The sequence below is a fragment of the Thunnus albacares genome, chromosome 22 (assembly GCF_914725855.1).
Source record: "Thunnus albacares chromosome 22, fThuAlb1.1, whole genome shotgun sequence".
NCBI classification, from domain to species: Eukaryota; Metazoa; Chordata; class Actinopteri; order Scombriformes; family Scombridae; genus Thunnus; species Thunnus albacares.
Genome location: NC_058127.1, coordinates 1,650,062 through 1,674,839, shown reverse-complemented (window position 1 = coordinate 1,674,839; position 24,778 = coordinate 1,650,062). Strand labels below are relative to the sequence as shown.

The following is a 24,778-nucleotide window of genomic DNA, read 5'->3' as shown; positions in this document are numbered from 1 at the left end:
TCCGACCACTATGTGGCTTGCAATGGCAGAGTGGTGCTGTCCGTATTTCTGCTCGTTAACTCTGCGGGAACTGAAAACCACAGAAGCAGCGATTCAAAGTTTATGACTAACTTCGCTGAAAACTTTATCCAAAATATGAGATATTCGCGTCTTTTTATGTTTGTGGTGAATGAAACTATCCAAACTCACTTTTCTATGTGTTGAGCAGGACATAAACACTGATAAGGACTAAGTGGTTGGCAAGTTTGCCACCATGAAGGAGAGGAGGATGAAGTTTTAAAAGGGAAACAAGATTGTCTCAACGCGGCTTCACCCAATGTTTGTAGACATAGGCTTGCATGGCTCAATAACAATCGGTGATTATGGAGAGGATATATCAGCTATTGTACAGTTATGAATTTTAAAATGACTGTTTTAGAAAGGCCCCTTAAGAATGCTCCGCCCCAACGTGTATCAGTTGACCCGCTCCAACCCCACCACCAAACCTGTGTTTGGGTGCTGACACACACACACACACACACACACACACACACAGAGGTTTACAACAGACTCTTTGGATGATCATTTTAATATCAGGTTTTCCTACTAATTGTCCTCAATTGTACTGAGAAAACCAAACATTCAAAACACTTTTCATGTGCAAATTACAGGATATGTTATATATATATTACTGGATATGAGACCATATGCTTATGACAGCGGATCAGCAGGTAGAGCTCCTGTACAATTCCATCAGGGCATCAGGTAGATATTACATTTTGAATACACAATGCTATGTTATAACTAAGAGGGACAAGGGAAATTTTTATTAGATGACACCATACAGAACTATTATGTAACTACATGTGCAAATTACAGGCGGGTGGAACAACAGCCTGAGTTTGGTTCAGTTTCAGAGCATTTTCTGCCGTCTAATGGTCCACTGTCAAGTTTCTCTGGGGAACACTGGAAACTCAACAGGCCAAGATGAGACGTCTCCTTGTCTGCTGTGGACATGTAATCCGTAGTGCTGCTGATGACTGTGACACCGTCTCCTCTCCATTTGAGGACATCTGTAGTGTGATACTGGACCACAGTTGCCTGCCAACTCACTTCAGGGGTCTGACGGAGAATGCACTGGTGTATGTAGGAGGGTTTGTTGTTTGACAGGTGATGAAGCAGCTTTCATGCAATGTGTGCAGAAACAGTTTGGTGTCTGATGTTGTACCAGCATCATTTTCTGAACGTTACCACCTAGCCACCTACCTTGAAGAACAATGGAGGTCTGATGATTCCATCTGTAGGTATTATCAAGGTGATCTGCTCAGCAGAGCACTTCATTCAACAAACCACAAACATTTCATCAGCAGCTCATCAGTGCAGCGTTTCTCTTGTCAGTCACATGATGGTCCAACGTAGGTTCAGAGGATGTGTTCAATCTTGGTGACCATATTATTGAAACTCAGGACGACTTGGATAATCATCACTTTTGCATCCACTCATTAGTTGTCAGCAACTTCCACAAGTTGAAGCAGTACCACATTTCCAAACACTGCAATTACAAAGTGGCAGCTTGAGAAAGAAGCTTTGTAAAACTGTTTCAAGGACATTAATCCTTAGAACAAAAGGTGTTCACATGTTGCTGAGAAGTGTGAGATAGAGAGAAACTGAGTTTGTCCAAGACAGCGAACAACTTTGACTCTTACCTAGTTGCTCTTGAGCTCAATTATTTAGTGTTTACATATGACTGTACTGTATATCTGAAGATTGGTCTTGACGCACTACATCGTATGCAGTAGGGATGTGCAGAGAGCCCAGTATATGTATTTATATCTATATTTGTTGAGGCAGCAAAATTATTTATATTTGTATTCAAATAAAAGTGGAAAAGTTTTTCTTATGCTTTTAATTAATTAATAATTTAATTTTAAAATAGAAGTACAAACTTGTTTTCAGGACTACAACTTGTCGTTTTATTTTTGGCATTTGAGGTTCAGCTTATGGTGACATTAATATTTCATACTATTATATATATTATATATATATTATATTTTGTACATTAACATGACTTACAGACTTGTTAGACACATTTATTAACAGCAACTTCAGTGTCTAATGTTCTTTAATTCATGAGGTTTTGCTGTTAAACACTTTACATAAGTGTTGAACTTTACTCTGATGTTTAATATAAAGAATATATATATTAAACTTACTTCACTATAGTTTTCTCTTTAGCTTTATCTCCAATATAACTGAATAGGTCCTCCTTCCATTTGTTGTTATATGAAATATCAGACATGAGTTGCAGTAGCAGTATCATTACTATGAATATTAGTATTAAAAGTGTTGAGCTAGCAGCAGTTCTAGTAGCTCTAGAAGCAGTACTGCATCAGTCACAGTACTTGCAGTAATAATAAGAATATATTCTTCTTTTCCAGAGAGCGATCCAGCTGCAGTGCACTCAGCAGACGTCATTTATGGACAAATATTCATCAGAACTGAGTGAATTTGCTGCAGTGTGAGAATTTGATGAATACGATGTATTTACTCACTATTTGATTGACAGAAGTGGTGCGTTTGGCTTGGACTTGGATTCCAGTGAACACAGTGGGCTTGTGGGCTGGTCTGTGTTCAAAGTCACTCCCTGATTCACTCATTCACCACTCAGCACATAACATGCACTCAGTAGTTTATAGTTTGCAGTGAACTGAGACTGAGACAGTCATTAATAACTGTTGAAATTGTCACATTAAAATCAACATTTGCATTTCAGTGTTGTCCAGCAGAGTACAGAATACACCTTCTAGCTTTCATGAGGAGCTGCAGGAGAGCTTTGTCTTTTTTTTGAGAGGCAGATGCATCATCAAGGCCAAAATAAAAAATATATAATCAGAGCTTATGGGTGCTGAGACCATGCCCCTAGGAACAGTGAAATGACTCAAAGTCTAAAGGAGCCACATGATTAAATTATTTCATCTCATTCAAGCAGTCAAGTAGCCAACTGGAAGTCTGCCAGCTCGGCCAGTGAAGGTCTCAGACACACTGGAGAAGGACTCTAGCGTGCTCTATGGGTTAACATCTAATCGTTGATTTGAGAAAGGACCAACTCCTAAGTACCGTTTAACCTTTGATTTCAAATTGTATCATTAAAAGCTTGTACAAGGACCTTTTCTGTTTGAAAAATCACAGTCAGCCAGTGCTGTTACTCTGCAACCAACCGCCCAGAAAAGGCTAAGGAAATTTTACAACACACAGTATAAGAAGACACAGAATGAATGTGGTTGGTTACTATAGTTGGGGAGGGGCCATGGTTTAGACTTAGCTCTCCCTTTGTTGGTGTACAGGCTGGTCCCAGCCTCTTGGCACACGATTCCTCCAATCAGGTTGAGACAGTGTGAGGAAGAAGATTACACATCTGGATAGGCAAGCAACACCTGGGTTCAGCTCCCAGCCTCTATGCCAAATGTATGTTCTGCTGATTTCTCCTTGATTGATCCTGCCTGAATGTGAATGTCCTTCTCTTCAATGCTTTCCATTGTGTCAACTCTTCACACCATGGAGTTAATGACCTGCATACCTTCACGTGACATACAACTCCATAATATTAGCACATCAGCATTATGTGTAACCCTTCTAGATGATTAATTACAAAGGTAGAAGATAGAAAAACAAGGTAATTGTAAAACATTCTAAATGTAATGTAAATCATCTAATTGTAAAATCTATCAAAAAAGTATCAATATAAAACATCTTATTACAAAACCTAACATTTCATCCTGACAGTTTTCACCTGAAACTTTATAACTCTTCCTAAATTGAGACAGAATATATACAAAAGTGGAAATATTTCAACTGTTACACATCTTTGCACATTAAACACACAGTTAAATTTAATCTTTATTTATTCAAAAATGTTCTTCACATTCATTAATAGAGAAAAAAGAGAAACATGCTGCAGTCACATCTTTATCAACTTAAGTATTCGTTGATAATGATGTTTAGACATTCACAGCACTTCAAGGTTCAGGAAAGATGTTGGTTAAATATTAAAAAGTAAAAACTGACTCCAGATGACCCGTCGACTTTTTCAATATGTAACCCAAACCACCGTTTTCCCTGAAACAGCAGGACATATGTGGCATTCATGTGGTGTCGGAGTAATCGGAAGAATGGGTTTCCGACCTCAGGTTGAAACAACAACTCGGAAAGTTTGGTACACAACTTGCTGAAAGTTTGTCTACGCAGAAACATGACAGACAAAAGTAAATGTTTGGTTGATGGCAAGAAACTTTTACTAATTCACATATTTCACATCAATTTTTTGCTCACATGTAACTTGTAATATGGTTTTAGGTTGTAACTGTGTCCATGTAAAGTTATGTATTAGCATTAACACTGATAACAAGTCCGCATTAGTGGTTTGGTTTAGTGGTTTTAGGGAATGTACTGGTGCAGCAACAAATCTGGGACAAAATTCAACACATCTCCTTAGTAACGTCCATGTTGTTTCCACATTACGACTTAAAAGCTCATAAACACACTGAAGTGAAAGAACGACTTCCAACACTTTATCATCCGAGGAGCACATGAACGCAGCAACAAAGGTGTCAGGTGTCAAAGTCATGTGACTTGTTGTGACAAATCACTCCCCCAGGACTTCCTCCTCCTGCTTATGACATTTCACCTCCTCTGAACTGTGAGTCTGATGGATCAACAAAGTTTTCTCTTTTTTTTTTTTATCTGGTTGACATTCATGTGCTGCTGAGTCCTCTGAACCGTAACACACACACACACACACACACACACACACACACACACATACTTACATGACTTCACATGAAAGCAGATCATGTTATGTACTGAATGTTGAAAATGTGGCCTGGCTGGTTATATCTGAAGGTCACATCAGTGATACACTTCAGCAGAGCAGGACGTCAGACTGGAAATAACAGCACATTGTTTTACCTTCCTGTAATTTTGTTTTTGCTGAGAACGCCACAGAAAGTTCCTGTCAAACAAGAGAAGTCCAGATCACCAAGGGCCCTAAAAGTCCAGTATCAGTCCTGACAGCTTCTCCATCTGCCTGTAAACCTGCAAGAAACTATTATCATCAATGATCCATTTTGTTTATTTATTTTTATTTTACCTCGACTCAATTCATTTATAACTGAACAACAACAACTGTAAAGTTTGAATGAAACTGAACTAAACTGAAGCTATTTGAGGCAGTTTTTTTTGTGCTTGTTTTGCTTTGTTTTGTTTTGATTTGATTTTTGTACAGGTCCCCTGGGGTCACATGCAAAAAGAAAACTCAGGTGTCTCCGTATTTTAGTGTGCATATCCTCACCTTCAGAACTCGGAGCAAAGATCCACATGCATGTGAAATAAATCACCCATGATGGCGCAGATGTTAATACAGCCTGCCCTCGATGAAGCAGGAGGCACAACTGTGGTCAGTGTCTCTCTCTATACTCTGTGCACAAGGGGGGGTTGGGGAGGGGGACAATAGAGAAGATGTATTCAGATCTCGAAAGTAGAAATACTGAAAATGTCAGCAAAATATTCTTAAATAGGCTACTCTTCATTCAGATGTTACACTGTAATATATATGAATATATAAATGTGTAAAGAGAATTTTACTGTCGTAGTTGGTCATCTGGAGATATTTTATATTGGGTGATTTAATCTATAATGTATAAGTGCCATATCTTAAATGCCCATATCCTCATATGAAAAATATTAATTTGTGAAGAAAGTAACTGATAAATAGTGGAGTAAAAAGTTGAATATGTCCCTCTAAAGTGTTGTGGGGTAGAGGGAGGCTATAAAGTGAGTCAAATTGGAGTTACTTGGGTAAAGTATAGCTGCAAGTACCTCAATTCATCATAAAACACATGTGAAATGTTGGTTGTAATGTGTTTTATGACGACCTTGAAGACACCACAAGCTGAACCACGTTGGTCCAACATAAAGTTGTTCTATGTTGCAAGAGTTTTGACCTCTTTAGACACCCATAAGTTTGGCAGCTGAAGCGTTTCAGTTACAAGAAAACGAAACTGAGGCCTGCGGGGAGTCAACAAGGGTGGAGAGAACACTTATATAAGTAACGCCACAGAAAGTTCCTGTCAAACAAGAGAAGTCCAGATCACCAAGGGCCCTAAAAGTCCAATATCAGTCCTGACAGCTTCTCCATCTGTAAACCTGCAAGAAACTATTATCATCAACGATCCATTTTGTTGATTTATTTTTATTTTACCTTCATTTTTTTCAGGAAAATTTCATTGAGATTAAAAGTCCTGGTCAAGACAGGCAGCAACATAAAAACAAGTAATACAGACAGACTTCACACGACACTTAAATACAGAAAACACAACATGATTCAGTCTTTCTGAAGCAGAACTAACTTACATGACTTCACATGAAAGCAGATCATGTTATGTACTGAATGTTGAAAATGTGGCCTGGCTGGTTATATCTGAAGGTCACATCAGTGATACACTTCAGCAGAGCAGGACGTCAGACTGGAAATAACAGCACATTGTTTTACCTTCCTGTAATTTTGTTTTTGCTGAGAACGCCACAGAAAGTTCCTGTCAAACAAGAGAAGTCCAGATCACCAAGGGCCCTAAAAGTCCAATATCAGTCCTGACAGCTTCTCCATCTGTAAACCTGCAAGAAACTATTATCATCAACGATCCATTTTGTTTATTTATTTTTATTTTACCTTCATTTTTTTCAGGAAAATTTCATTGAGATTAAAAGTCCTGGTCAAGACAGGCAGCAACATAAAAACAAGTAATACAGACAGACCTCTCATTAGTCAATATTAAATAATAAAATCAGGAATAAAATTACAGTAAAAGAGAAAATAAAAACAGTAGAACTGGACTGAGAAACAGCAGCAATATGAGGAGAAGTTTAATATTTACAGTGAGAAGCTGCAGCCAGAGAATCTTTGGCTTATTTATGTTAAAAATGACTTAAAAGATTAATCAAAATGGCTGTCAGTATTTTCTATCAGTTGACTAATTGATTGCAGAGTGCTACTATGTATAGTGGGGATCAATAGGAGCTTCATAGGAGGTTCAACCAGCTGTGTGCTGAAGTTTTGAGCATTTATTCTCTCATATGAGTCATTTGTGACCTAAAATGACTAATTATTCACCGTCAGTAAATCCCTCTGTGTCCTTGTTTCTGTAGAAATGATTGAATTCAGAGTTTGAAGCTGCTGAAGGACACAGAAGAGAATCGATTTAGTTTCATCGACACCATCAGATGGAACTGAATTTTTCATTTATATTTAATTTAATTTACAGAGGACAAAAAGACCAAATGTTTTCAGTGGGACACTGATGAAGGCCAGATGGCTGAGAACGTTTTGGTCTTTTTGTCCTCTGACATCACTGGTCAATATAATTATTCATACATATAAATAACTACTGAAATAAAACCATGTGAGGAGTTTAGAAACATGACAATGAGACACAGCTACAGAGCAGTTTAGTGAGAGGTCACAGAGGTTGGTTCAGTCTTTATGTGTTGTGTATTTTATGAGATTGTTACTTATATAAGTGTTCTCTCCACCCTTGTTGACTCCCCGCAGGCCTCAGTTTCGTTTTCTTGTAACTGAAACGCTTCAGCTGCCAAACTTATGGGTGTCTAAAGAGGTCAAAACTCTTGCAACATAGAACAACTTTATGTTGGACCAACATGGTTCAGCTTGTGGTGTCTTCAAGGTCGTCATAAAACACATTACAACCAACATTTCACATGTGTTTTATGATGAATTGAGGTACTTGCAGCTATACTTTACCCAAGTAACTCCAATTTGACTCACTTTATAGCCTCCCTCTACCCCACAACACTTTAGAGGGACATATTCAACTTTTTACTCCACTATTTATCAGTTACTTTCTTCACAAATTAATATTTTTCATATGAGGATATGGGCATTTAAGATATGGCACTTATACATTATAGATTAAATCACCCAATATAAAATATCTCCAGATGACCAACTACGACAGTAAAATTCTCTTTACACATTTATATATTCATATATATTACAGTGTAACATCTGAATGAAGAGTAGCCTATTTAAGAATATTTTGCTGACATTTTCAGTATTTCTACTTTCGAGATCTGAATACATCTTCTCTATTGTCCCCCTCCCCAACCCCCCCTTGTGCACAGAGTATAGAGAGAGACACTGACCACAGTTGTGCCTCCTGCTTCATCGAGGGCAGGCTGTATTAACATCTGCGCCATCATGGGTGATTTATTTCACATGCATGTGGATCTTTGCTCCGAGTTCTGAAGGTGAGGATATGCACACTAAAATACGGAGACACCTGAGTTTTCTTTTTGCATGTGACCCCAGGGGACCTGTACAAAAATCAAATCAAAACAAAACAAAGCAAAACAAGCACAAAAAAAACTGCCTCAAATAGCTTCAGTTTAGTTCAGTTTCATTCAAACTTTACAGTTGTTGTTGTTCAGTTATAAATGAATTGAGTCGAGGTAAAATAAAAATAAATAAACAAAATGGATCATTGATGATAATAGTTTCTTGCAGGTTTACAGGCAGATGGAGAAGCTGTCAGGACTGATACTGGACTTTTAGGGCCCTTGGTGATCTGGACTTCTCTTGTTTGACAGGAACTTTCTGTGGCGTTCTCAGCAAAAACAAAATTACAGGAAGGTAAAACAATGTGCTGTTATTTCCAGTCTGACGTCCTGCTCTGCTGAAGTGTATCACTGATGTGACCTTCAGATATAACCAGCCAGGCCACATTTTCAACATTCAGTACATAACATGATCTGCTTTCATGTGAAGTCATGTAAGTTAGTTCTGCTTCAGAAAGACTGAATCATGTTGTGTTTTCTGTATTTAAGTGCCGTGTGAAGTAACAAACAAACAGGATTCATTTCAAACAAGACTGATCTGTTGTCAGAGTTTTATTGTAGCTAAAAACATCAGCAAAGGTCTTTCAGAAAATTTCCACTTACAAAGTTGTGATACGACACACTGACGGGACTCTCCTTCTTCTTCTTCTTCTTCTTCTTTACACTGTAAACACGACTCAAAGGTCTGATGATACTGAAACATGAACAGGTGACATTAAAGCTGTTGACATGACAAAGTTTCTATGATCCACAGCGACCAATCAGAGAGAAACATACAAACATTCTCTCATTTGACCCAAAACCACAAAGCAGACAATGGATGCATCATATTTATAAAGTGTTGAGTTCAGTTCAGTCTGATAGAAACACAGTCAGAGGTTCATCTGAACTTTTATATAAAACATTAATGGTGTCTTCAAAAGAATAAATACAAACACAGAAATTAATAAAATGAACTGCAGTTTGTTGTCACATGTGTCAGTTTGAGACTGAACCACTTCCTGATTCAGACTGAGAGAGTGGGGGAGATGCAACTTCATTAAAAACAGCAGCTTCAGTCCAGTAAAGATCTGGACAGACTCCAGTACGACCACAGCTCTGCTACCAGAGTTTCTCACATCAGCAGACAACATCTCCACTGGCTCTCCTCACTTAATAATAACTTGACTACAGTAAATATACCTCTGATCTCCTCTAAACCTGCATTTAAAGTATCCTTGGGTGTCCACCCACAGCACACTTAATTAATCAGTCTTTTAGTCTAGTCCAGATATAGTCCTGATATAGTCCAGATATAGTCCAAAGTGCTGCAGCAAGAAGACTCACAAAATCCAGTTAGAGTTTTAGCATCTCTGCATTGGTTTACTGAATGTGTTAGAATTAATTTTAATATTTCAGTGATTACTTTTAAGGCTCGCTCTATTTCCTCCTTTGAATCTCTTTAAAAATGCATTTTTTTAGAATCATTTTCTCTTGAATCAGTTTATTCTTTATGTTTTCACTCTGTGTCTCAGTAGTTCATGCATTAACAACACTTGTAATTATTACTGTATCAACTCTGTATCAACTTTTATTTGATATTTTTATGGTAATTTCTCTTCTTGTCTTTGTAAAGCACTTTGTAACTTGTTTTTGAAAAGTGTTACATAAATACAGTTGTTATTTATTATTATTTTTAATCTCGTTGCAAAATGTTCTGTTTTAATTAGTTATTATTATTGTATCTGTTATGATTATTATGATTTATCATTATTATTATTATTGTTGTTGTTGTTGTTGTTGTTGTTGTTAGTAATATTATCATTATTGTGCCGAAAAAGTATCTGGGTCTCACAGATTGTAACAGCTCCAGTTCCCAAACTTGGCAGACTGGTTGGAAATCTCACCCACTACTCAGAAAAAACAAATTATGCTGATTGGCCAGATGATGGCGCTACAGAAACGGTCTTTACATTTTGGCTTATAACTTTTGAACTCTAAGTCTGACAAACAAAATTCATAATTATTTTTGTGGATTCCAGGGTCCAGGGCCAACACTCGTTAGGGGCCCTGCTGGGTCCGCAGGCGAAGCAGGAATAGGAGAGTTTAACTCTCTCAGCTTCTTCTATTCATTCTCTATGGTAGTGTTTATCACTATGGGTGTAATCCCCGCTCCGACCACTATGTGGCTTGCAATGGCAGAGTGGTGCTGTCCGTATTTCTGCTGGTTAACTCTGCGGGAAGTGAAAACCGTAGAAGCAGCGATTCAAAGTTTATGACTAACTTCGCTGAAAACTTTATCAAAAATATGAGATATTTGTGTCTTTTTATGTTTGTGGTGAATGAAACTATCCAAACTCACTTTGCTGTGTGTTGAGTGGGACATAAACACTGATAAGGACTAAGTGGTTGGCAGGTTTGCCACCATGAAGGAGAGGAGGATGAAATTTTAAAGGGGACCGTGAAATGTACAAAGTTTGTTAAACTGTTCAGATTATTTTCTTCCATGGAGGATGGAGAAATACACAAATGGACTAACGTTACACCACATGCTGTCCTCAGTGCTGAAACATTTGGCAACCTGTTTTCTATTTTGTTCTTCAGAACAAGATTGTCTCAACACGGCTTCACCCAATGTTTGTAGACATAGGCTTGCATGGCTCAATAACAATCGGTGATTATGGAGAGGATATATCAGCTATTGTACAGTTATGAATTTTAAAATGACTGTTTTAGAAAGGCCCCTTAAGAATGCTCCGCCCCTACGTGTATCAGTTGACCCGCTCCAACCCCACCACCAAACCTGTGTTTGGGTGCTGACACACACACACACACACACACACACAGAGGTTTACAACAGACTCTTTGGATGATCATTTTAATATCAGCTTTTCCTACTAATTGTCCTCAATTGTACTGAGAAAACCAAACATTCAAAACACTTTTCATGTGCAAATTACAGGATATGTTATATATATATTACTGGATATGAGACCATATGCTTATGACAGCGGATCAGCAGGTAGAGCTCCTGTACAATTCCATCAGGGCATCAGGTAGATATTACATTTTGAATACACAATGCTATGTTATAACTAAGAGGGACAAGGGAAATTTTTATTAGATGACACCATACAGAACTATTATGTAACTACATGTGCAAATTACAGGCGGGTGGAACAACAGCCTGAGTTTGGTTCAGTTTCAGAGCATTTTCTGCCGTCTAATGGTCCACTGTCAAGTTTCTCTGGGGGAACACTGGAAACTCAACAGGCCAAGATGAGACGTCTGCTGTGGACATGTAATCCGTAGTGCTGCTGATGACTGTGACACCGTCTCCTCTCCATTTGAGGACGTCTGTAGTGTGATACTGGACCACAGTTGCCTGCCAACTCACTTCAGGGGTCTGACGGAGAATGCACTGGTGTATGTAGGAGGGTTTGTTGTTTGACAGGTGATGAAGCAGCTTTCATGCAATGTGTGCAGAAACAGTTTGGTGTCTGATGTTGTACCAGCATCATTTTCTGAACGTTACCACCTAGCCACCTACCTTGAAGAACAATGGAAGTCTGATGATTCCATCTGTAGGTATTATCAAGGTGATCTGCTCAGCAGAGCACTTCATTCAACAAACCACAAACATTTCATCAGCAGCTCATCAGTGCAGCGTTTCTCTTGTCAGTCACATGATGGTCCAACGTAGGTTCAGAGGATGTGTTCAATCTTGGTGACCATATTATTGAAACTCAGGACGACTTGGATAATCATCACTTTTGCATCCACTCATTAGTTGTCAGCAACTTCCACAAGTTGAAGCAGTACCACATTTCCAAACACTGCAATTACAAAGTGGCAGCTTGAGAAAGAAGCTTTGTAAAACTGTTTCAAGGACATTAATCCTTAGAACAAAAGGTGTTCACATGTTGCTGAGAAGTGTGAGATAGAGAGAAACTGAGTTTGTCCAAGACAGCGAACAACTTTGACTCTTACCTAGTTGCTCTTGAGCTCAATTATTTAGTGTTTACATATGACTGTACTGTATATCTGAAGATTGGTCTTGACGCACTACATCGTATGCAGTAGGGATGTGCAGAGAGCCCAGTATATGTATTTATATCTATATTTGTTGAGGCAGCAAAATTATTAATATTTGTATTCAAATAAAAGTGGAAACGTTTTTCTTACGCTTTTAATTAATTAATAATTTAATTTTAAAATAGAAGTACAAACTTGTTTTCAGGACTACAACTTGTCGTTTTATTTTCGGCATTTGAGGTTCAGCTTATGGTGACATTAATATTTCATACTATTATATATATTATATATATATTATATTTTGTACATTAACATGACTTACAGACTTGTTAGACACATTTATTAACAGCAACTTCAGTGTCTAATGTTCTTTAATTCATGAGGTTTTGCTGTTAAACACTTTACATAAGTGTTGAACTTTACTCTGATGTTTAATATAAAGAATATATATATTAAACTTACTTCATTATAGTTTTCTCTTTAGCTTTATCTCCAATATAACTGAATAGGTCCTCCTTCCATTTGTTGTTATATGAAATATCAGACATGAGTTGCAGTAGCAGTATCATTACTATGAATATTAGTATTAAAAGTGTTGAACTAGCAGCAGTTCTAGTAGCTCTAGAAGCAGTACTGCATCAGTCACAGTACTTGCAGTAATAATAAGAATATATTCTTCTTTTCCAGAGAGCGATCCAGCTGCAGTGCACTCAGCAGACGTCATTTATGGACAAATATTCATCAGAACTGAGTGAATTTGCTGCAGTGTGAGAATTTGATGAATACGATGTATTTATTCACTATTTGATTGACAGAAGTGGTGCGTTTGGCTTGGACTTGGATTCCAGTGAACACAGTGGGCTTGTGGGCTGGTCTGTGTTCAAAGTCACTCCCTGATTCACTCATTCACCACTCAGCACATAACATGCACTCAGTAGTTTATAGTTTGCAGTGAACTGAGACTGAGACAGTCATTAATAACTGTTGAAATTGTCACATTAAAATCAACATTTGCATTTCAGTGTTGTCCAGCAGAGTACAGAATACACCTTCTAGTTTTCATGAGGAGCTGCAGGAGAGCTTTGTCTTTTTTTTGAGAGGCAGATGCATCATCAAGGCCAAAATAAAAAATATATAATCAGAGCTTATGGGTGCTGAGACCATGCCCCTAGGAACAGTGAAATGACTCAAAGTCTAAAGGAGCCACATGATTAAATTATTTCATCTCATTCAAGCAGTCAAGTAGCCAACTGGAAGTCTGCCAGCTCAGCCAGTGAAGGTCTCAGACACACTGGAGAAGGACTCTAGCATGCTCTATGGGTTAACATCTAATCGTTGATTTGAGAAAGGACCAACTCCTAAGTACCGTTTAACCTTTGATTTCAAATTGTATCATTAAAAGCTTGTACAAGGACCTTTTCTGTTTGAAAAATCACAGTCAGCCAGTGCTGTTACTCTGCAACCAACCGCCCAGAAAAGGATAAGGAAATTTTACAACACACAGTATAAGAAGACACAGAATGAATATGATTGGTTACTAAAGTTGGGGAGGGGCCATGGTTTAGACTTAGCTCTCCCTTCGTTGGTGCACAGGCTGGTCCCAGCCTCTTGGCACACGATTCCTCCAATCAGGTTGAGACACTGTGAGGAAGAAGATTACACATCTGGATAGGCAAGCAACACCTGGGTTCAGCTCCCAGCCTCTATGCCAAATGTATGTTCTGCTGATTTCTCCTTGATTGATCCTGCCTGAATGTGAATGTCCTTCTCTTCAATGCTTTCCATTGTGTCAACTCTTCACACCATGGAGTTAATGACCTGCATACCTTCACGTGACATACAACTCCATGATATTAGCACATCAGCATTATGTGTAACCCTTCTAGATGATTAATTACAAAGGTAGAAGATAGAAAAACAAGGTAATTGTAAAATTATCTAAATGTAATGTAAATCATCTAATTGTAAAATCTATCAAAAAAGTATCAATATAAAACATCTAATTACAAAACCTAACATTTCATCCTGACAGTTTTCACCTGAAACTTTATAACTCTTCCTAAATTGAGCCAGAATATAAAAAAGTGGAAATATTTCAACTGTTACACATCTTTACACATTAAACACACAGTTAAATTTAACCTTTATTTATTCAAAAATGTTCCTCACATTCAATAATAGAGAAAAAAGAGAAACATGCTGCCGTCACATCTTTATCAACTAAAGTATTAGTTGATAATGATGTTTAGACATTCACAGCACTTCAAGGTTCAGGAAAGATGTTGGTTAAATATTAAAAAGTCAACACTGACTCCAGATGACCCGTCGACTTTTTCAATATTTAACCCAAACCACCGTTTTCCCTGAAACAGCAGGACATATGTGGCATTCATGTGGTGTCGGAATAATCGGAAGAATGGGTTTCCGACCTCAGGTTGAAACAACAACTCGGAAAGTTTGGTACACAACTTGCTGAAAGTTTGTCTACGCAGAAACATGACAGACAAAAGTAAATGTTTGGTTGATGGCAAGAAACTTTTACTAATTCACATATTTCACATCAATTTTTTGCTCACATGTAACTTGTAATATGGTTTTAGGTTGTAACTGTGTCCATGTAAAGTTATGTATTAGCATTAACACTGATAACAAGTCAGCATTAGTGGTTTGGTTTAGTGGTTTTAGGGAATGTACTGGTGCAGCAACAAATCTGGGACAAAATTCAACACATCTCCTTAGTAACGTCCATGTTGTTTCCACATTATGACTGAAAAGCTCATAAACACACTGAAGTGAAAGAACGACTTCCAACACTTCATCATCCGAGGAGCACATGAACGCAGCAACAAAGGTGTCAGGTGTCAAAGTCATGTGACTTGTTGTGACAAATCACTCCCCCAGGACTTCCTCTTCCTGCTAATGACATTTCACCTCCTCTGAACTGTGAGTCTGATGGATCAACAAAGTTTTCTCTTTTTTTTTTTATCTGGTTGACATTCATGTGCTGCTGAGTCCTCTGAACCGTAACACACACACCTGCACAGCTGACGAGTATCAACAGGTTCAACAGCTCAGCTTCAGGTAAACAACTAAACAGGAAGTCTGGTTATAAACATAAATGAATATATAACATGAATCCAGCTCATCTGCATTATGAACAAAGTCTTTATCAAAACAAGAAACATGTTGAAAAGTATAGATATTTAATGATCAAAAATTAAATGTCAACAAATACGCAGTGCAGTAAATATATTATATGTTACAAGTTCAGAATGAAGCTCTGGGTACAAACTGATGCAACACATTTATTCACAGGGGTTAACTGTGAATAAATGTGTTGTGCAAAACTGTGCAAAAATATTTGAAATAGTTGTCAGCATGTTATTCATATCATTGTGGTGTTAACTCAGCTTGCATCAGCTCTATTATCTCTGAACTGTGAATTTTAATAACTTTAGCTTACAGTCCTGCTTTAAAGTTCTCAATGAACTTCACTTACTTCAAACATCCCATAAACAACACTACAAATACCTACATCTGCACCTGAACATTTCCTACACAATACAGAAACAATAGATCATACACATTGAAAACATCACGTTATAACAGTGTTTACAGTATAAACTACTGTAGACAGTCTAATATTGGCTGGAAAACACAATAAAACTCACTTTCCAGTCTGCATCTCTACAGACTCACAGCAATAATCTCACTCTTACACACTCTGAACACAAATAACATTATTTACACAACACAGTAAAATGCTATTAAACAAAACTGAAGTGAAAATGAAATAAACTAGTTTTTATCACTTGCATCAGTAGAACAGTTGCAGCTCTAATTATGAAGGGATCTCCTAATGCTCAGTATGAACAGGAGGAATGATTACAGCAAGAAAAACATGTTTACTGATGAAAGTCCGACCTTTTAGACCTGGTTCCAGTTCAGAACATGTTGCTGCTGTAAAAGCTGCAGGACACAAAGATTCAGGAGTTCAGAGATCTGAGACCTGCTGGGGGACAGGTGCTCCAGGACGTTGTCTACGTTGTCTATAAATCACAAAACAAATAACAGCAACAACAAGCACAGCAGCAACAGACAGACCAACTGTTAGTCCAAGATTTCGTTCCTCCTTCTTTCCTTCATCCTTGTCTCCTTCAGTCCAGGTGTTTCCAGCTGTGTGACCTGCAGAGCAGAAACAGGTGTGAGGTATCAGCTGTCAGGTAGGTGATGACTCATCTCTACAAACTCTTCAAACTCACCTGAGTCAGTAACTGTCAGATTGATGGTGTTGATGAGCTCATGTCCTTCGCTGTTCACAGAAACACGACACTTGTATGTTCCAGTGTCGTTGATGGTGACGTTCTTCAGAATCACAGAAACGTTTCCGTCCTTCATCTCTGGATCTCTCAGCTGCACTCGACCATGAAAAGATGGATGCTGGTAGATTTCATATAGTCGGTTCTCTCTGAAGAAGAAGACGTAACCATCTGTCTCTGGGTTTAGGTCAGGTCTGATCCACATTAACAGTGTGATGGCTTCATCTCTGGGACTCTGACACTGAAGAGTGACATTTTCTCCAGGCTTTACTGTTATCTCTGAAAGATTCCAACAAAAACAGGAAATTCACAGAAAAGCAGGAAATAAAAGTCAGTGATACAACTCTCTGTCTGTGTGTGTATATATATATATATATATATATATATATATATATATATATGTGTGTGTGTGTGTGTGTGTGTAAAGAAAATCTTTACTTAATAGGATAACTTTCATATAATAATGATGTTATAATAATAATTAAAATGATTTCAGTTGGTTTCAGTGAATTTGGTGAAATATGGTGTTTGAGGAGAACATCATTTATTACATGATTAATTATTACATGTTTAATGTAACATAATACATGTTGTTCCTTCATATCAAAGTCTGTCATGTTTCTGTCGATGCAATAAAAGGAAAAAAAGAGAAAATGTATCACAACTCTTTGTCCTGACAATTATAAACAAACAACACAATTAGATAATAAATCATTATAAATGATATATATATAAGATATAAAAACTATAAAAAATAATGAATGAGTTCATATCTGAGTAGATTTGAACCATATTTTCAGTTTGATTTTAAAATGCTGGATGCAGCACAGGGAGAGGTTTCCAAATATCTGCTGCTCTCTAAAACAGTCGAGTTTAACAAAGTGGCTTAAAGGAGGAAAAGCTGCTCCAAGAATCTGAGACACAAGTACCATCTAAAACTAATCAACAACTGATATCTATCAATGATATGATGGAGAGATGGGGTTGGGAGCAATTTGTAACACAACGGCTAGAGTTTAATATAAAACATGAACAACCACTGCTATTAATATATACAGTATGTGCATGTATATACTTATATTTTAAATTAAGTTACTATCAACAATAAATTGACAAATCATTACTGTTTATATTTTAAGACATAAATATTGTTTAAAAATAGAATTTAGACAGCCTTCTCATTCCAAAAGAGCATTTTCATTTTTCAGAATGATCACCATGACAACTGCTGTTTGACATCACCGACAACACCTATTTTTATTCATATCCAGCAATAACACAATAACAGTGGATGTAATTATCTGTGTTCATGATGTCACCTGCACAGCTGCTCACACTGTTAAAGACAATCAACTGATATTTATTCTGAGCTTTAAAAGTTAATTGTAAATGACTAATTTCACCTCTTTGCAACCCTCCCCCTGCATGTTTATATTACACACATACTGTTCGGGTCAATTTGACCTGGCAATGGTGCAGAGGTTGACTCACAGCACTGCATAGAGGCTCCCAAATGCTCTCGACCAATTAATGGATATTTGGCATTATTTTTGGCGTTAAAAAATATATTTTTGGCCAAGACACTTTATTACTCAATCAACACTTGCATAAAATAACATCAATAAAGGAGCTTCCTGCCTCTCATTCCACACACATTACAGACTCAAAGTCAACAACTGTGAGAGAAACCTCAGCCTCAAATTTCCTACACTATCTGTGACACTGAAGTTACACATGTTCATATACTAAACTAACTAACTAAACTAAAAGTTTGTAACTTCAGTGTCAGTGTCCTCTGCTTTGAATCTGTCTCAGCCATAGACAGCACCACAGGCTTTTAAATTATTCCCAAACATCATTTCACAGGATCTGTCACATTAGATCAGCAACTGAATATCACATTTTGAAGTTTTATCACTACTGAATACTTTAATGTTGTTAAATATCACTGAATTTATTGCACTGAAATGTTTGACTTTAAAAACCATCTTTATGAATTTCAATTTGTGAAACTCTGAATATTCATTTTATTCAAATGAATTAAAACTAGTTGCTCAAATACGTTCAGTGACATTTAGATTAAATTCAGATCTGAACAGAAGGATGGATGCACATGAATTCTCTATCTGAATTTGAGAACCCTAAAATAAATAAATACTGGAAATCATATTTTTGGAATTGCACAACTTGAAAGTGACTGTTCAGAATTTCACAAAATGAAAATTCAGAAAAAAAGTCAAATATTTCAGTGAAATAAATTCTGCGATACTTAAATTTCAACATCACGTATTCAGTAGTGATTGATTTAAGTGATTTAAAGTGATTAAATAATTATTATTATATGGAAATTATATTTCCTTTCATACACAACTGGATGCATTATCCTCATTCACACACACACACACGCACTTTTCTTTCTTTCTGAGGATTCCTGTTGTAAACATTGTTTAAAATAAATGTTAAAAATGTTAATAAATTGTAAAATGTAGTTTTAAACATTTTAATAATAATGCTTATGACTCATTTAGTGTGAATTGAATTACAACAATTTCAAAAAGAGATGTTTTTTTTGTATTAATCAACACGACAGATAATGTCAAAAATAATGAACAAAATCTAAATAAAATAAGAATGAAAAAAACAATTGTGTTGAATGTGTAGTTTTTGCCAAAGTACAAAAAAAGTTTGAAAATTATTTTTTAATGAAAAACAAGTGACTTATCATAAGTAAACCATGATCGGTGAGGGGTGAAACACTTGATTACAGTAAATATTGATTACATTGATATTAATAGAGCTAAAGTTAATGTTTGTGGAGAAAATTATGTTTTTAACTATTTTCAGATGGTTAAATATGCATCAGGTCATTTTGACTCAGGAACATTATTACTGTTATTACAGCTGAACATAACAGGAGAGTTAAAAAAGTTGTTTTCTCTGTTTATAAGAAATTCTGAGCAGAATACACTCAGTATTTTGGTGAAAACAGCTCAGCTGTGTCAAACAAACTCACTATTAACTTTGAACTTGTAAAAAATGAGGCTGGCAGTTGTGTTGTGGGGTTTAAGCTGCTCAGCAGCCAGTATATGTCCCTGAGTGAAGGGCTTCTCCTGCTGGAACACTTTCAGTTTTGTCTGTTACACAAGTGAGATCTCCATTTTCTTTTATTGCTCATCTGAAGTGGAATTGAAGACATTTGGTTGCAGTACAAACCCTAAATACTACATAAATACAGTTTTGAACAGTTCAGTCCATCAAACATTAAATATCAGTTCACTTGATGATTTTTCTTTGTAAAGAAATGTGACTTTTAAAATTCACACGAGCGACATGTTTAATGCAAAAACCGGAAAATGGAACCGACTCCCAGTACCACTGGCAGGGTTTCATTTCTTAATTTTCCACACACACACACACACACACACACACACACACACACACACACACACACAGCTCACCTTCCAATGCAGAAGTCAGAGAAAAGATGAGAAAAGACACAAATGACGTTACTATTGAAGAATCCATGATCGCAGAGTTTCGGTTCCTTCCTGGTGGGACACAGTTGGTCGCTCTATCCACACCCAGACAGACAGCAGGGATTGGCTCCTAATGTCACATGACTGTTGACGTTGTACGTTCTACGAACCACGGATACGTTGAATGTCTGTTTCAGTGTCGATCATTCTCCTTTGAATAATGATGTTTTATGGTATGACAACGTTGTGGTTCAGGTCTGGTTAGGTTTAGGCACAAAGACCACTTGGTTAGGGTTAGGGAAAGATCATGGTTTGGGTTAAAATAAAATAAAAAAATAAAAACGGCTGCAAATGTCCCAACGTCTCACTAAAAACACCTGCTTTTGTCGATTGAAACAGGAAGAAGAAACAGGTGCTGATTTCCAACTTTCAACTTTCTGCCAAGAAACTTCCTATCCATCCACCAACCCCTCCTCCTCCTAATAATAAGAAAGTCAGCTCATATAGATCTCATGTGAACTACGTCACTTTAGAAATGTTGATATGATACATTTTGTAGAAATGTTAATATGCTATGTAATACACATGTTGAAACGTAGATATTCAAAGTTTATGTGGTTTGCAGAGACGTACAATACCAACGTTTTATTCTGGCAACCAGGCTGGACTATACCTGCATTTAAATGAGACATATCACGCTCTTTGTGATTATTGATATAATGTTGGATGTTAAACATGGTCAAAGGTTCCAAACTTGCAGAAATGCTCCCTGGAAGTCAAAGTCCAGGACTTCAGCCTGCTCTGACTGCTTCATTTGCAGCTGTTACCTCTGCTTCCATCATGCTGACATCACATCATTAAATCAGATAAGTAAGGAGTTTTAAACTGTAAATAAAAGATATTCCAGTAGAGCTGGAATATGCAGATTATGTCCTCTTTGAATTCTGACTACATATATAAAATATTTTGTCCACTTCATTAACATACATGAGGGGGAAAATATTAGGAACACTTTTCAGTATAATACACTCCAGTACACCACCGCCCACTACCACCTCAATAATAAATGTAAAGCAAAATTATCACCTTTCTGACAATGTCAACAAAAACTGAAAACATATGAGGGACTGTTGGTTATTTATGAGGTTGCAAAACAAGATTTTAAGCTCTGGGGAGGGACTTAAGTTTTTTATTTTGACATACAACTTTAAATGGTTTTATTTTGTATTTATTTTAAATACGTGTTTTACTGCTGTATGCTGACAGGACTCATTAAACTTGCTATCTCCCACCCTTCAAACCTGCCTACCCAGTTTGTGTTGGAATGTGAAGGGTTAAATGAAAGAAGCCCCTTTTGTCAGCCTATCAGAATTTTGCGCCTCCATAGTTGCTGGGAAGAAAATGTTGCTTTCAGCTCTGTGATTGGTCGTCCAGTAGGCCGAGTAATTTCAAATAACAGTAAAATTATAATTATAACCATATCAGTCTCTTCAAGATTAACTTTTAATGAGTAAACCAGCAAAGGAAGACCTTCAGCAGAGCTAATTTGGTGCAGAAAACCAAGGCTTTCTTCAACTCCAGGATTTCATTTTAGTAACTTTCGTTAATGCGACCATCAAGGGTAAAGCTTGTGTGATGATGCCATTATTTGTGAGGAGGATTTGCATTATGCATAAGAAATTTTCCCCCAGTAGCACAGGGAGGCTCAAGGACAAATATTTGTAGCTCCGGGGGATCAAGTTAAATTGCCGATAAATAACAGTCTATACGCTTAACAAAAGTAGAATTTATTTTGCATTAGATTACGCAGGTGTTCCTAATAAAGTGCTGAGTGAAAGTTTGTATAATATTCTACGTAATTTATTTTATGTAATCCAGAACAAAGTGCAGTGATGTTGTAAATTGAAACTGTTACTCACATCTGGATTTATTGCTATGTGCTCTGTATCGGTATTGGCTTTTGTTGCTAGGCAACAGCTAAACTAAACTGAACAGCAAGGAGCATGAGCCTGAAGTTATTTCACAACTCCACATTCACACAAATATCAATCAGTTTATGTATTTTATTTTAGCTTTAAGCTTTTAAAGCCTCACTTTGTTTGCCTGTAGTTCATCACTTTAGAACTACAAACACCTGCGTCTAAGGTGTGCGGTTATACTGTCCGGTTACACGGAAATAACGGAATTCACACCAGAAAATGATCACTATCAGGATATAACATTGGATAAATCCACTGCCCGAACTTGATGACTGATTAATTTCATATATAGAGTTACTCACCCGCTCATAGTCCATTAATGAGGAAAAATCAGCTCCCTACAGAGTTTTGGAGAAACATCCAGTCTTCCTGGTTGACCGAGGAGCAGCTGAGTTTCCCCTCGACACCCTGCCTCCTATCCGGATGCATCTCTCCATGTTTGTCGGCATTAACACCCGAAGTCTCCATCTTACAAACTCCACCGAAAATATAACTCCAACAGAGGAGAAAATACAGAATATGTTCACAAACTCGTAGTGGTTCCCCCTCTGTGGAGGACTGACTGTCTGAGACCGGGGTTACAGTCACACCTTCACCCCAGAATAGGCTCTCTGCACTGGCTTGACGTGTGAGAGGTACTTGGTGAGTCTCTCACACAAACCCGGTTCATCATCCTCCTCCGGCTCTCCATCCAATCAGCACTCAGACACATTAGGGGACTTCTTGACTGACTAATCAGAATCATGATGTAACGTCACGTGTCTTTAAAATGTGATGTTACGTGTGAGAAAAAGCTTAAGGTACTAATATCCTTTACAAAGGTACTAATACAGCAATGTAAAAATAAGTCCTGCATGAAAAATCTACCACAGTAAAAGTACATAAGTATTATGAGCTTGATGTAGTTAAAGTATTGCAGTAAAAGTAGTGGTTTGGTCCCTCTGACTGATATATTATTATATATGACATCATTAGATTATTAATAGTGAAGCATCAGTGTTAGAGCAGCATGTTACTGTTGTAGCTGCTGGAGGTGGAGCTAGTTTACACTACTTTATATACAGTTAGCTAGTTTAGTCCAGTGGTTCCCAACCTAGGGGTCGGGCCCTTTGGTCCTCGATGATAAAGATGCTGAGCTCATCAGGCCCCTGGACACCGACATGTAAAAGTACATACGATCAACTGAAAGATCAATAACGGTTGTGTCATTGGCCGTTGTTCTCTCTCCAGTTCTGCTGCTGGCTAAAAAGCTGCAGCTGAACTTCAGTATTTAGTCAACAGCGAAGAAAAAAGCACAAAAACTTGTTCAAAAAGACTTATTGTTTGTGCTAAAACCAAAATAAAATAACCTGATTTGGTTTGTAGATAGTGACACAAAAATAAGACAGTTTTAGATTTCCAATTCACATTGTGACCATGTGAAAATGCTGCATTATATTTTCATAAACAATCATGAAAATCATCCAGGGGGCTAAAACGTAACATTTAAGAGTATTAACAGCTCCAAGTCAAAGATAATTAAACAACAGGCTGTTCAGTGAATCTGTGATTTTATTCCATTCAGTGTTTCACTTCCTGTTTTTTCTTCTTCCATCAGCAGAAAACCACAATGAGACATCAGAGGAAAAAACCTACACTTTGTACATATCACTCTCCATGTGTTGTATCAGACATGTCAAGTCTTTCATCAGAGTGTGTGGTGAAAATAGCTGGTTAGTTTTTCATGTGTCTCACTGCAGACTGAAACAACTCATCTGCTTCATTTACAACCTTTTTACTTGTGTTTGTGTAATTTAATGAAGCCACTGTTGGTTGATATTTGAACTACTGTTTTCCTGTTAACTGCTGAAGACAAAACCACACAACCACCATACTCACCTCCACAGAGGAAAGAGGAGGGTTTAACTGCTGCGACTGAACAATGAGGTGATCTCACATCACTATGAGGTACAATGGAGGAAACATGTCTTCAGCAGCTGCTCTGTGAGTACAATCTGTAATGTTCATAGGTAATACTTCCATTGTTAATGTGTCTGGTTCATCTTAAAATGAAAATATGTTTTTATCTCTTTATATAAAACAAGGAATCTTTATCTGTATGTTTGTCCTTCACATATCTCGAGAACTGTTCATCCAATCTACTTCATACTTGGTGGGTGTATTGTTGGGTAAGAGAGAGAGTGCAATTTGGTGCAATTTGGACAAGTGACACGTTCAATATTAATAAACAAGGAATAAAAAAGCGAGCCAGCAGGGCAGAGCTTCTGGGCTCTCTGACTGCATGTCATGATCAGCTGTACAACCCTGTCATGAGAGATACAAGAGGAGGACACCTCTCTTCATTTGAAAACGTTAAAAGTTGGGCTTTGTTGTGGGTTTCCTGACTAATTTTTAAAAAAGACGAGAGAGAGAGGGCGAGCGAGCTGAGGGCGAGACAGGCTGAGAGAGAGAAAGGCCGTGAATGACAGAAGATCTTTGTCTCTGATGAAGACCTCTGTCTCTGATGAAGAGCTCCACTGGTTTCATCTTTAACAATATGTTGTATTTCAAAAGCTTGTTATATTATCCATTGTGTAAAATCTTCATCTGAAAAGTAACCAAAGCT

At 37.3% G+C, this 24,778-nt stretch overlaps 2 protein-coding genes across 3 annotated transcripts in view; one reads left to right on the top strand and one right to left on the bottom strand.

Annotated features, from left to right (window-relative positions):
* LOC122974156 overlaps window positions 1–24,778 on the top strand; it is a 144,319-nt gene that overhangs the window by 43,310 nt on the left and 76,231 nt on the right. The window contains exons 1-2 of one of the 2 annotated variants that reach the window (XM_044342090.1): window positions 23,251–23,885; window positions 24,025–24,156. The exons of the other annotated variant lie outside the window; for it this stretch is intronic. Coding sequence (XP_044198025.1) covers window positions 24,126–24,156 — 31 coding nt within the window. The 5' untranslated portion in view covers window positions 23,251–23,885; window positions 24,025–24,125. Of the gene's footprint in view, window positions 1–23,250; window positions 23,886–24,024; window positions 24,157–24,778 lie in introns of those variants that run through there. 2 annotated transcript variants of the gene reach the window in all.
* The window catches only part of LOC122974242 (programmed cell death 1 ligand 1-like), a 37,654-nt gene continuing 28,461 nt past the window's right edge, over window positions 15,586–24,778 (bottom strand). Inside the window, exon 4 of the mRNA XM_044342245.1 lies at window positions 15,586–16,408. The gene's annotated coding sequence lies outside the window, so the exon portion shown is untranslated. The remainder of the gene's footprint in view (window positions 16,409–24,778) is intronic.